Here is a 14,409-nt window from a genome sequence, read left to right as displayed (position 1 = left end):
CCAAAAATAAATAAATAAATAAATAAATTTATTTATTTATTTTAAAAAAGTTGCCTCTGATACTTTAAAGATTTTCAATTTCTCAACCTGTTAGTCAGGTGGCCTGGTTAATTTCACATTAACAAACTCCTAAAAGCATCTGAAGGTGTCTCTTTTAAGGGCAATCTTTTCATGAATATTTTTGCAAATCCCAACCTTTCAGTAAAAAGAGAATTCATGCACTTTGTGCACCGAAAGCTCTGTCATCCTCTGCTACAACAGAGCACACTGGTGTGAGACGAAATAAAACATACTTAGAGACAGAACCCAAAGATGTTGGCGAATTAGTCATGTATAGGCTGCAAACGTCTGGGTGATGCAAACCCTCCTTTCTCAGGTTAGTGTGGATAACTGGGAGCTGCTGACGGTCAGACAGGCCGCTCTAGCCCTTCTCACCCTGGGCAGGGTGAGCTCTTATGAGCCGTAACCACGGCCTGTCCCTGACAGGCCCCAATGGCTCTGAAGCAGGCAGTGATGCAGGAGTGACCTAGGACCAAGGGCACTCACTGTGCTTGCTGGCCTTAGCAAGAGCCCCAGAAGCCCAGCCCCACACAGCGGGAGACTCCAGGCCCCAGAGCCCTCTGATGTGCTGCTGAGCTGCTCAAAAGCTCAGAAGACCAGTTTTTAAAGTGCAGTATGTGCAGTATTGCAGAAAATGAAGATGACATAAAACCCGCATGTCCAAGGGCACAGGGGTGGCCACAAAAATTTCGTTTCATCCAACATTTACTCTGTTCTACCCTCAAGTTAAACCTGAGCCTAATACAAGCAAATGAAAATGTGCATAACCTGCCAGGACAAGGTTCACTGCTCAACGTGCCTGTGGACAGACTTCCACTCACTCGGGAATTACAGTGAACCTCCAGAGTGAAAAGTGAGTTTCTAACTAACGAATCTAGACTATTTAAGAGAATCCATTCTAGAATACACAAGAGTAAAACCTCATCTGGAAAAGCTGGGTCCTGTTTTTATTATCACACTAAGATGAACTGCGATGGCTCCGGGTCTCTGTTAGCTGCTGAATGAGACCCCTCCCCAGGCTGCCCACTTGCGTTAACACAGCAGTACCTCCTGATGGCCACGGTGAGAGCCTCTGGTGAGCTGGCGCACGGACAGATGACCTCCTGGCGTAGACCTTTACTTTGGAAGACGTTGAGAAACGCGTCACAGGAAGAAATAGACCCTAGAGGGAAAGGGGGGATGATAATCAGACAGGCGAAGCAATGTGAACAATTAAAAGTATCCCATAATATAAAATGCTTTTGAAGTTAGGATTTAGGCACATGTGGAGTTAGGCAGCATGGAAAAATACTTCATTTAATATATAACTTATCACTCGTGTTACAATGAAAGATAATATTATTCTCAAACACAGAACTCGAGAATTTAAAAAATGCAACTTCTATACTTAAAACCTTTTTGCTGACTGAAGAACTTAACTTTAATAACTTTTCTGAGACATGTTCTACCATTTTCAACATGCATGTTCCAAGAAATGAGTAAATCTAAACCCAACTAAATGAAGAAAACATTTCTCTATATTAATATGAGTGATGAGATCAAGGTATAATTACTAGGAACCTAACAGCTAAACTAGTGCCTAATACAAGTTTACCTTGCTTCCTGCAAGACATATTACTCTGCAGAGTTATGGGTAAAACCAATTGTGTATTAAACATTTCACATTAACAAACTCCTAAAAGCATCAGAAGGTGTCTCTTTTAAGGGCAATCTTTTCATGAATATTTTTGCGAATCCCAACCTTTCAGTAAAAAGAGCAGAACTCATGCACTTTGTGCACCGAAAGCTCTGTCATCCACTGCTACAACAGAGCACACTGGTGTGACACGAAATAAAACATACTTAGAGACAGAAAGCTAAAATTGTGTACTTATGGAGTTATTTTGTAAATGGAAGAATCATTTATAAAACTAATACAAAATCACCTGTTTGCAAGTCCACTTTTGCATATCAGATGTTCTTTAAGAAAGTATATACTGCTTTAATTTACAAATATACATGCTGCAGAGTTTACAAATGTGGTCAGAAACATACATTGTATGTTTCTGTATACAACATATACAACATACATACATTGTTCATTCAGTTCATTCATTCACTTTGCTTCTCGCTTATATATTCTTCTCATAAAAAACAAGCTAGCTGGGTTTTTGTTTCAACTGACTGAAATATTTCTCAAGGTATATTAATAGTATTCTGTGGAACTGCTAATTTATTTTACCTAGGTAATTTCTGCTACAGGATTTGATAATAAAATTCCATTAAAAATGACAAATCAAATTTCCTGATCAATAAAACTACTATGGACCATAAAATAATAATAGTTAATATTTCTTGAGCGCTTATTATATCCCAAGGAACTGTACATAGGGATTGCTTCATTTAATCCTCATAAAATCTGATGACTGGGTACCATCTTGCAGCTAAAAAAAGGAGAAGAATTTTAACAAGTAAGTTATGTTCTCTTCAGAATCAGGAAGTGGAAGGGCTAGGACTCAACCCCAGGGCTGTGTCTGGACCTTCAGGCCCTGGTGCCCGTAGGCTACGCTAAGTAATACTGTTTGGCTATTATCTTAAGACCACTTCTTCACTAAGGTAAAGACTAGAAAAGGGAAAAATCAAACCCCAGAGAATGAAACCTGGAGAATGAGGCCCCCTCCTGCCTGCCTGGTGCCTTCACTTACAGGGATTTGCGCCGTCGGCCACTATCAGCATCCGGAGAGAGGAGAGGTTGATGTCTCTCTGATCCCTGTGCGCCACCAATGCCCAGTGCATGTCCCTGGATTTGACACAGGCCACTTTTGCTGAAGGAGAAGCAGGGGGGAAGTGAGTCACCGCCTGTGCCGCTGGATGGCGCGACATTAAAGGGGCAGCCTCCGCAACGCACCTTTGTACTGGCAGACCTTCTGAATCCAGGACAGCGGGTTCACCTTCATCAGCGAGTATGGGATGCTGATCACGTGCATCATGTTCATGACGCTCTGAAAGCATGACACTGGGCAGTGAGTCGGGGAGGGCTCCATGTGGGACTCACCCTGCTGCCAGGGGCTCCCTGGCGGGGGGGTGGGGACCACATGGGCATCTCACTGGGGATGATCCTTTAAGAGGCTGTGGGAGTGGAGGCGACTTCTCAAAGCTTGTCTAGTCCTCCCGACTCCTGCTTCTACTGATACAATGAAAGAATCTAAGTCCAATGGAAGCAACCTAAATGTCCATCAACAGATGAATGGATAAAGAAGATGTGGCACATATATACAATGGAATACTACTCAGCCATAAAAAGAAACGAAATTGAGTTATCTGTAGTGAGGTAGATGGACCTAGACACTGTCATACAGAGTGAAGTAAGTCAGAAAGAGAAAAACAAATACTGTATACTAACACATATATGTGGAATCTAAAAAAAAAAAAAAAAAAAAAAAGGTTCTGAAGAACCTACGGACAGGACAGGAATAAAGATGCAGACAGAGAATGGACTTGAGGACATGGGGAGGGGGAAGGGTGAGCTGGGATGAAGTGAGAAAGTGGCATGGACATATACACACTACCAAATGTAAAATAGCTAGCTAGTGGGAAGCAGCCGCATGGCACAGGCAGATCAGCTCAGTGCTTTGTGTCCACCCAGAGGGGTGGGATAAGGAGGGTGGGAGGGAGATGCAAGAGGGAGGAGATATGGGGATGTATGTATATGTATAGCTGATTCACTCTGTTATACAGCAGAAACTAACACACCACTGTAAAGCAATTATACTCCAATAAAGATATTAAAAAAAAAGAGTCTAAATCCTTTTCTTATAAAAAATTAAGTTGAATGATCATTTTTTTATTGGCCTTTCAGTCTTGAAGCTTAATTCTCTCTGGTGTATTCTACTCATTTTTATTCACAAAATTAATTTCCTTTATTAAATGTTACACTGAAATCCAAGGAGCAGTGGAAAGTTGTCTTAACCCCCTCACTCTTCCATCTACCCTGGCTCATGTAGACCAGGACCCGTAAAAGGTTTCTTTCTTTAAAACGGATGACAAAAACTAACTTTTTAAGTAAATGGTCAGTCCTCACACATTGCAGCTGGGACTCATACACCTGAGTGGCTGCACGCGCAGACCTGGCAGGAAGGGACCACAACATGGGGAGCACTGGACAAGATCCCCCCTGGTTGGCTCTGCCCCCGCTGTGGGTGGAGGTGGAGAGAGAGGGCACGGCCACTCTACAGAGCGCCAGTCTAGCTCAGAAGCTCTGCAGGAAGATGACCACGTGCACCCTCCCCCGCACGGGTGAGCCTGCTCACCGCTAGCACTCACCTCCCTCACCTCGCGCTTGCCCCCCATTCCATACTGGGGGTGGGAGCGTCTTTCACCATAAAGAAGATAAGATGCCTTGGAAGAGTGCGTGCTGCCTAGCCAGAGACCTGTCTCGCTCTAGAAGGTGGCAGCCAGAGACAGACTCAGAAACCGCCAATTCCGGAGGCAGTAATCCAGAGCATCAGTAAGCAGGCGGGTGACCACGTCAACAAGATCTATCACAGAGCTCTTGAAAGCAAGATTGTCACGAGAAAACTCTGATGGCAACGGTCATCGAGCAAGTAGATGGGCCAGGCACTCACTGAACATCAAGCCACGTGGTTCTCACACGGTCAACATTCCCATTGGACAGATAGGAAAACCGAGGTGCAGAGTGACTCAGGCAACAGACGATTCTTGGGCACAGGAGCAGGTGACATGCCCAGAGTCACAAGCTACAGAAGGAAGGACCAACGTCCAACCTGGGTTCTCTGAGGCTGTGCTCTTCCCATGAGACCAGCAGGCCACGGGGAATGCGTGTGGGGCTGTGTTTCTGTCTCACCGACTAGTGTCCGGACGGTAACAGAAGGAAGCTGGCTGGGCCAGAGCCCCAAATCTTTGTCTATATGATGTCTGCATAAATTCTGGTTTATCAAGAAATAACAAATCCCTCTTTTTATAGTTATGTTCCTATCACTCATGTAAAACTACTAGAATTTTTTGCTTCTAAAAAGATATAAAGTTTCAGCATAAGAAACTTAAAAAGAAAAACAGGTGGTGGAAATCATCACATATGAAACAGACATAGGGAGATTCTAAGCAGTGATGCTACACATACTTCTTAAGTGCTAAGCGTATCTTAATAATAAGGTTATCCCTCTATTAAAAGTGCCTACAGCTTTGAATGGTCATCACTTCTCAAGTGGCACTAACAAAAATGAGACATACATTCTCTGCAACTCGTGTTGAATTTTTGGCCAAGGGGAAATCTCAAAGTACTTTTCCCCCTGCAGCATAATTCCCAAAACGTTCATTAAACAATGATTCACAGAAAGATAAAACAAGAATTCTGTAGCCAAATCAGATGTATGGGCAAAGTGACCCAAATGCAAGACATCAACGTTTCTGCACAATCTGAAATGCCAACCGTGGGAAGAAAGATCCTGAACTTCCCTGAGCCTAAAAAGGCCGCTCTCTCTCGCAGCCGCAGCCTCAGAGCGTGGGCCCATGATGCAGGCAAGCAGCTACTGACCCACTGGTTTGCTGAGCTCCTAGAAGTTACATTAACTTAAGACTTCTAAAAATGGTAACTTTTCTTTATAATGTGGGAGGAAGGGGCTTATCCAAGCCGCTGTGTACACAGATCATCATTCTAATCCCAACACTGAGCACATTAAAAGTTAAACAGGACACTGCAGAGCAAGGGGCGTCTCACTTACTGTTAGGATTCCGTGCCAAAGCCCAACGTCTTTCTTGAAATCCAACACATTCACAATTGTTTCAGCTATACAAATAAAAAGAGTCAAAGATTTTAACGAAAGATGGTCACAGACCAAAGGACAAAAAAAATCCAGTATCACATCAGTGGGAAGTAATGAGTCTTAGAAAAACATCATTTCACTGTCTTTACAGAAATGCTGCAGCCTCCAATCAGACCCATTTAAAATGCTGGCCTGCCTGGGAAGTGTTTCTAGATGAGTATTCTGACACATAACTTAACAGCAATAGCTCTTCACAGCATCACTTAAAATGCCTTACTCCTTCTCCTTTTATATACTGGGTTGGCCAAAAAGTTCGTTTGGGTTTTAATGAACTATTTGGCCAACCCAACATTTGTTTTCCCTCTCCCTGCCTTTTTCTTTCTGAAAAGATTCTTTTCATTTCCATCACATGTTCTCCCAAGAGAGGGAAATGCTCTGTACTTGCAGGAGGAGGCGATTTCCAGCAAACCTGCCACTAGAATGCTCGCCAAAGCTTCAGTACCGAGTGTCTCACCCCCTTTCAAAAAGGGACATTTAAAATACACAGCCTGTATTCTATCTTACGCAAGATTTTTAAAAGTGGAGAATCAGGAAGCAAATATGTATCTATCTTCCCCAATCCCTGCAAGAGTGATGGCCCTGGACCTTTAGGAAATTAGGGCAAGGAATACAGGTCATGAGGTTGTGAGAAAAACTAGAACTAAAACTGAAAACAGTGACAAACAGGGTGGTGATCATCAGAGGCAGTGTGTCTCCACGTGTGAAAATGTCTGGGAAACCTGTCCAGGGACCAAACATCAGTGGAACATCTCCACGAGACAAGTGAACTGTTCTTAAAAAGGGAGACTGCCAGAAGGATGGGGAGAGAGAGAAAGCAAATGAGAACAGCAAAAAGAGAAAAGTGTCTCATCCATGGATCGTGACTGACGCTTGGGTACTGGGAAGAGACTCCAGTGTGGCGGGTGCCTGCGACGTGGCCAGTGCGGGGACCTGATGGCAGACACTCCAGCGGAGGGAGCTGTGGGTATGTGGGGTCTGATCCTTCCTTCCATGAGCCCATCAGCGCTGTCAACAGTGGTTACCTCCGGTGACCCTAACTCTGTGCCTCCAGGACGACCCCAAACAGGGCAAAGAAAGCACATCATGGAAACCAACTCTTTGTGAAATGCAGCCCCAGAATCCAAGTCAGTTGCGGGGAGGGGTGTGCACTGTAGCATGGGCACTTTTTTAAAGCTCCCAAAGAGGTTCCACTGTGCAGCCAGGAATGAATACACATCAATGGTGTCAACTATCTGTTATGGCCTGGACTGTTGTCTCCCAAATTCCTACGTTGAAGCCCTAACACCAAGTATAAATGCGCCTGGAGATGGGGCTCTAAGGAGATAATTAAAGTTAGATGAAGTCATAGGGTGGGGCCTGAACCAATAGGAACGGTGTCCTTATAAGAAGAGGAAGACACACCAGAGCTCCCTCTGCACACAGAGGAGAGGCCGTATGAAGACACAGCCGGAAGGTGCCATCCGCAGGTCTGGAAGGGGGTCTCCCAGGAACCAACCCTCTGGCACCGGATTTCAGACTTCAGCCTCCAGACTGTGAGACGTCAACATCTGTTGTTTAAGCCCCAGTCTGTGGCGTCTGTTTTGGCTGCCAGAGCAGACTAAGACGTCAACTAAACAATCCAACACACAGACCTTCGGTGGAGCCGCACGACTCTCCGAGTGACTAGTGGGAACAACACTCATCTCACAGGGCTGGGGTCGGGGGTCAGGGTCCCCCAGGAATGGTCTGCCCATACCTTCTGTGTAGCCACACGCCTGTGTGAGGGCCTGGCAGTGGGTCAGAAGCGCGATCCTCGTCACGGTTACCCCGAGCACGCTCCCATCCTTGCACGTCTTGTACTGCAATGAGAAGGTGCCGAGTGGGTAGAGCTCCGGGCCCACATCCACCTCTGACCCTGAGCTGTGAAAGGGTTGCAGTGCGTGCCACTCAGCTCCCCAACCTCGTCCAGACCCAGCAACTCACCTCGATATATGCAGTGTCGTTATTGGCGTCCTTAATGTGCGGGAACCAATCTCGAGGAGGTTTAGAGAGATGTTTTGACTCTGTGACAAACCATAATAGCTTTGGCCAACCTTGGAAATAAAGGACAAATTCCTTTCAGGCAAGCATCCCCCAGAAGACAGGTGTGACACCACCTTCCCGTTGGTGGCACGCTTCACAACAGCACAAGCCAGACCAAATCTCTGGTGTTTCCATCAAGTCTAAGGCCACGGCTAAGGCGCCGTAAGCCTCCTGCAGTTAGAGCACATCACGTGCAGGCTGAGAGCGTGTGGGGTGTTATCTGAAACCTCGTGTGTGGACGGTGTGTTGGCACAGATGCCTCGGAGCACATCCTCCCTGCCCGGCACTGAGGCTCACCTTTGAACTGTGGGATCTCCCCCGTCGGGCTCTTCGGCAGCCCTTTGTGGCAAGCGTCACTCGTCAAGGCTACAGTCACCCCACAGCTCCCAAGCAAGAACCCGATCTGCTGGCTTCCTGCGTCCTGGAAGACGGCAGCAAGGAGAGAAGGGTCACGAGCAGAGGTGATGGCCGCTCTTCTAACAAAACACGGTCTTGCCCTCGGGCCCTGGGTTGGCACCAAGCTCCCTGAGCAGAGGTTCAACCAGAGTGCCAGGGCACGGGCTGGTGTCTGCACAGCTGGGGTCAAACCTCAGGCTGCCACTTGCCAGCTGCCTGACCTTGAACAGGGCACTAGCTTGGCCTCAGTCTCGTCATCTGCGCCGTGTCCTTGGCTGGCTGTAAGGGACGCACACGGGGAGCACAGAGTGTGCTGCGCTCAGGGGGCCTCGTTCTGTTCCCCTCTGGTTGTACAAGACCATGACCTCGGGACACAGAGAGGGTCCGAGAACACATCTCTGCGCTCAGGACACTAACCCCAAGCGGTCTTTGATCACATCCGGTGTGGTGGACTGGACACCCATGCCGACCACAGAGTAAGGGCATGTGCGTGGAGGGGCGCCGCCCCACAGACTGACTGCTAGGACTTGGGAGCAGATGCTGCGAGAGGGGCAGCCCCGGGCGCCACCACCCTGAGCGTCCAGCCACCCCGCCAGTCAGTTCAATTTGCTTTCCTTACTCCCACCAGCTATGATTCAGAAAATAAAGCCATGAAGCAGCCGGCATTCCTAGAAGGGAAACGTCAGGACTGTGGTGAGGCTGTCACCTCCTTCCTTCCCACGTGAGACAACATTCTCACCCCAGTAAAATCGGCAACATCGACATCTCAAAACTATGTCTTCCAAGTGCCTAGTTCCTACTCCTCACTGCAGATTTACAAGCCGTGTCTCTTTATACAGCATCATGCACAGCCGGCCTCCCCACGTCCTTGCAGCCCCAACAAGGGGGTGGAGGCCTGGTGCTCCGCGGATGGGGAACTTCCGATTTCGGGGACCCTTGTGGGACTGTTCCTTCAAGCAGTGCTTTTTCAAGGAGAATTATAATCAGTCACTTCAATGTGAATTTGGATATCACATGGCCAAAAGCTGTGACCGGGTAAAGGGGTGGGGAGATAGGTTCTGAAGCCGGGTTTAGGGGCAGAAGGGCGTTTCTTCATGAGCGTGAACTTGCTGGGACTGCCTACAGACAGGCTCAGAATGGCTCAGGACAGGGAGCACCAGGGCCAACTGCAAGACCTGTCAGGGTTCACGGTGGAGGTCCGCTGTCCCCTGGGCCCTGTCTTCCTAATATCTGCTCCTAAAGACCCTAAAATACGGAGGAAGGGTTGAGAGTAACCGTAAACAGAATCTGTGGTTACCATGAAATTCAGCTTCCATGCCTGCTCCTCCCCCATCTTCTTGGTCTGGAAATTCCTACTCAGAGGTCCAGCCAAATGCCAGCTTTGCAGAGACAGCCCCACCCAAGCACCCCATTGGGCTGAGATGAGACCCCTCCACCTGCTCTCAGAGAGCTCCGAGTGTCTCCTTCATGCACCAGGATCCCTGAAATTAAGCCCAGCCTGACCCCAGAGCCTCTGGCAGAGCCCACAGAGCCATCCGTGGCCTCCATGGGCCATCTCTCCTGGACCCGGGGACAGGGCCCTGAGCCCCCATGCTTGGGAGCCCCCTGACACCCCACACCACTGTCCAGAAAGGCTCCACAGGAAGCTACTCAGGAGGCACGCGAACCACTGCCCTGCCGGCCAGAGCACTCAGGCCCTGACACTGCCTCCCTTGTTTCCTGAGCGCTTTTCCCTGGAATGACTGTTTCTGGCCTGCGGCTGGGCTCAGGGGCCCTTTCTCTGTAGAGCTGAGCTGTCCAGGATCACAAAATCTCACAAATGACTCTCTTTTGCTGTGCAAGAAAAGCTGACCCACGCCTGAGTTCAAACCTTTCCCTCACTTTCAATCTTTCTCCAACATAGAGAGCTGACAAAGCATGTCCCTTCCCCGGCAGTCTCTCCACGCCCATGGTCTCTGACAAGTCACTTCTTAAGCAGTAAACGCGCACTCGACCATCCCCACCACGTCCCATCTCGGTCTCCAGGTCAGAAAGCATCAGCCATACCCATGAGAAGGACTCTCCAGTAAATGTGAGGTGAGTTCACGGAAAGCGTCTCTCATGAACTCGTTCCGGATTTGTGGACCTGCAACTACTAGCTGGTGCTTTTCCAATTTTGATGCTTGCCTGCCCAAACCGCTGGCTTCTCAGCTGCCTCAGGAGGTAAGACAATAACACAAAGACGAAATGGAGCGAGGGGCTCTTGATGCATTACTCTGCAGAGTCAACACAAGACAGGCTGCAGACCCATTAGTGTAAAGATTATTATGGTCATACAACCAGGTGGATCCAAGAAACCTGACCCAAGAAATTTTCCTTATCAATACTAAGAGAAACATGTCATTAATGTACTGTTTTTTTGCCAATTAATTTTTAACTTTTTATTTATACTGGAAATTTCCAAGCAGACACAAAGATACAAAGAAAAGGAGAAAGAAATCCTATGTTCCCGTCGTCCAGCACCAACGATTATCAATGTTGGCAAATCTGGTCTCATCTCTTACCTCAAACACATGCACACATGCAGATTTGTTATTTTAAAACAAATCCCAGACGTGGGGCATAACCTTCTACCCACAAACACTTCAGTTGGGTGGGTGTCACCCTCGGGCTGCCCCATTTCCCTCCCTCCCCACCCCAACTCCCTCTGATTTCTTCCAGCAAAATACACTCCCAAGAGAAGGATCATGTGATGGTTCACGTGAGATTGTAAGTATGTGACAAGACGTCAATGTTTTTCCTTCCAGAGATGTTTCATTTTAACAGGACATCTGAAACCTTGGTTAAAGCAAACAAGTGGGGCATGTGCTAGATTCTAAGGAAAGAACAGTTTGCATCGTGCAGGACAGTGAGCCCCCTCTGAGCCCAGAGGCAAGTGCTGATGGGCCAGGCCCTGCCTGGCTGGACTCCTGTGGCCTCCGGGGCCCACTTGGTCTCTGGCCCTACGGCACTTAGAATCTGCACAATTCCACCCCCGCTACAGCCTTGCTACTTCCCACGCTGGCAGAAGGGAAATCCGGCTCAGTGGTTTCTGCCAGCCCACAGGTCCACTTTGCTGACATCTGGCCTTCACAGACCAGCTCAGCCACCTCAAGAGGGCGAGGACAGCCACTGTCCAGATCTGCCCATCGTGGCACAGACTTCTGGAGGCTCCTCTCTTGCCCCTGCCCACTCCACGGCCAAACCATCGGAGGGACACCCCTTTCTCCTACTATGAACTCTTCAAGTGAAAAATGAGCCTTCTCCCCTCACTCCAAGAACTAGAACAGAGAATAAATAAATGCACATGGGACTAAATCGTTCAGTGAGGCTAATCAACATAGATGATTCTGAAAATTTGGTTCTCATTAGGCCCTTTATTTTAAGACAAGACTAGTGTGCATAGGACTGGTGGATAGAGGATTCACAAACTTCATCACCTCCACCCCTGTGCACATCTTACCCTGGGCTGAATGGCAACCGAGCCAGTGGATTCTTTTATTTAAAAATAAGTAAAGTTTTCTAAGAATGAACATTACATTCTGAAACCACAGACTGAGGCCCAACGCACAGCTTCTGGTTTAACAATAACCTGTGAGTCATCTCCTGGTTCTGTTCACCTCAGAAATGTTCTGAGGGAGAGAGGGCCAAGAAGAAACCTCAGCTTTTTCTTCTGAGAGAGGGTTCCTGGTCCTGAGGTACATGGTGACAATATGAGGGTCTGAATGGGCCTGAGAGGTAAGACAGAGCCACCTGGCAGGTCACAGCCTGCAATGCCTGAGACAGCTGGTAGGCATGTCTCAGGAGACCCAGAGGAGTTGCAGGTGAGACACCCTGGCCCCGCTCAACAATGCCTGGTCAGGAAGTGGCAGATACAGATGTCTCTTCATTCAAATGATTTTCCTCTGCAAACCAGACCTGGTCTGGAAGACACCAGGCTACAGATGTAGAGTAGACAAATCTAAATTCTATATGTGATGAGTAAACAATAACTGCTACTCATAACAACAATAACAAATGTTCTGGGCTCTGCTTAGTGCAGTGCTGACAGAGAATCAGTCTCTTCACTCATTAGCCTATAAATCCCTCCAAATTAGCATCCTGATGCCATTGACTAGAGAATCCAGAGGGTTTTTTTTCTATTTCCAGAGGACCTCAACCCACTGAATTAGATATCAATTAAAGAGGAGCATCACACATCCCCTGAGAGGCTTTCCAGGTTAGTCACAGCACCAAAGAATCACATAGGAGAACGTGGCTACCTGCTCAGTAAATCCCCAAACCCTTCCGCATTTCTCGTCAATTGTGAAGGTCACAGGGCTCAGGAAGATGAGGAAGCACTTTATGGGGTGTGTATTGTACACCAGGAATGCTGGAGGCAAACCCTCGCAGAAATCAGGGCTCTCCTCAGGCCACTGGAGGGGGCTCTGCTGTCAGGGGCTGCAGGGCTCACCCCCCTTCCAGGGCCACCTGCCGCCCCGCCTGACACTTGCAGGTGCCTAGGAGGCCCAGGAGGGAACCTGCAGATTTTGTACCCAGGAAAACGGAAACAGCAACCATTCCCCAACCTTCTTCTAAAGGATCCCCACGTTCTCTCCTTCCGACCCAAGGAGCAGAGTTTCAAAGGTACCCACACACCGTGAACAGACCTTGAGGCATTTCCCCATTTTCATGATGAGTAGCCACAGAGACAGCTGGAAGATTCTCTGGAAACTCTGAGCCTGGGCACATGAAAACCTTAGCATTCTGGAGCTGGAAGAGTCACCCCACACAGTCTGCTCATGATGATGTGCTAAGTGACGGCCCGGTGAATCCAGGGTGGAGCTCAAGGGCACGACACATAACACAACCAGTGGCACGGGGCCATCCACACAGCCGTCGGCCCCGTCTCCTTCGATAGCATCAGAGCACCTCTCGGGGGACCAGCAGGGCCAGCCCCAGCACAGCCTCCTCCCTCTGCCTTCTCTTCCAAAGTTACCACAGGTCTGTGGTGCAAGAAGCCAATCATTTACGTGGACAAAGACACACACACTGCTGTGTAGGGTTCCGACACTGGACTACACTACAACTGTAACAGCGAGATTAGTTATTTATTCTAATTATAGAATAAGATCCAACAAATCGTAGGTGAACCTGGAACTTGTTAATGTCCAAACACCTGAACAAATGCAACAACTGCCACCCCTGAAATAAAAATAAGTGAAAAATCTATCATGTACCCAGATTTCTACTGCAGTGACACTGAGGAACAAGATACTGGAACACCTGCTTTGCTGGCAGATCACCCTGGTCAATGCACAGAAGGTGCCACCTCAGGGCAGCAGCTCAATCCGGCCGCTGAGTGGAGCTGCAGCGTCAATGCTGCTCCCTCGGCTGGGACAGCCAACAACAACCTGCACAGAGCCTCAGAGGCAAGGCAAACAGCCCTGTGCTTCCTGATCCACATCCTGCTGAGACGAAAGCTCTTGAAGATGGCCGTCTGCACATTCTGACCCCATGACAGAACCTTCCAGGGCAGCAGAGCCGACCTTCCCGGCCAACAGGCTTGAACAGGAAGATACGTTATTTACCTTTCTCGTGAGGGGCACCTCGATGGGCACAGGCACAACTTCGGCCAGCAGGCAGCCGTAGAAAGCCACCATGGAGGCAGCAGGGTCATTGTTGGGGAACACTAGTGCCACCTGGAGCAACACAGAGAGAGAGGGATTAACCACTAACACGATGCCACTGGAAAAAATTTAGATGCCCTGCTTGAAAAATGCATATTAGTAAGATGCATTTTAATAAGTCATCAGATGCTTTTCCTTGATCTCACATGGAAGGCAAACAGATTATCTGGGTCATCTCTGACATCACACCAGAATGCAACTACCCCTGCTGTTTACACGTTATCTCCCGCATCGGCACATATTTTTACACAGGTGAAACCACAGTGCATATACTGTTTGTCTCTCGCTATTCTCACTGGGCTCTGAAGTGCGTCCTTGTACTTCCACACAGTCTTCACCATCGTAACTGAACGCTATGCACTTCCTCCCTAAGGTGCTGGGCT

At 48.2% G+C, this 14,409-nt stretch overlaps 1 protein-coding gene across 6 annotated transcripts in view; it reads right to left on the bottom strand.

Moving 5' to 3' along the window:
• The window catches only part of DIP2C (disco interacting protein 2 homolog C), a 369,992-nt gene that overhangs the window by 94,398 nt on the left and 261,185 nt on the right, over window positions 1-14,409 (bottom strand). For all 6 annotated transcript variants that reach the window (XM_059912245.1, XM_059912246.1, XM_059912247.1 and 3 more), the window contains 8 exons: window positions 13,928-14,038; window positions 8,241-8,364; window positions 7,845-7,954; window positions 7,618-7,720; window positions 5,781-5,845; window positions 2,948-3,041; window positions 2,745-2,864; window positions 1,108-1,222 (listed from right to left, as the gene is read on the bottom strand). In XM_059912245.1, the coding sequence (XP_059768228.1) occupies window positions 1,108-1,222; window positions 2,745-2,864; window positions 2,948-3,041; window positions 5,781-5,845; window positions 7,618-7,720; window positions 7,845-7,954; window positions 8,241-8,364; window positions 13,928-14,038 (842 nt within the window). The remainder of the gene's footprint in view (window positions 1-1,107; window positions 1,223-2,744; window positions 2,865-2,947; window positions 3,042-5,780; window positions 5,846-7,617; window positions 7,721-7,844; window positions 7,955-8,240; window positions 8,365-13,927; window positions 14,039-14,409) is intronic.

This window comes from Balaenoptera ricei, chromosome 2 (assembly GCF_028023285.1).
Source record: "Balaenoptera ricei isolate mBalRic1 chromosome 2, mBalRic1.hap2, whole genome shotgun sequence".
Taxonomy (NCBI): domain Eukaryota; kingdom Metazoa; phylum Chordata; class Mammalia; order Artiodactyla; family Balaenopteridae; genus Balaenoptera; species Balaenoptera ricei.
This window is presented reverse-complemented; position numbering and strand designations above follow the sequence as displayed.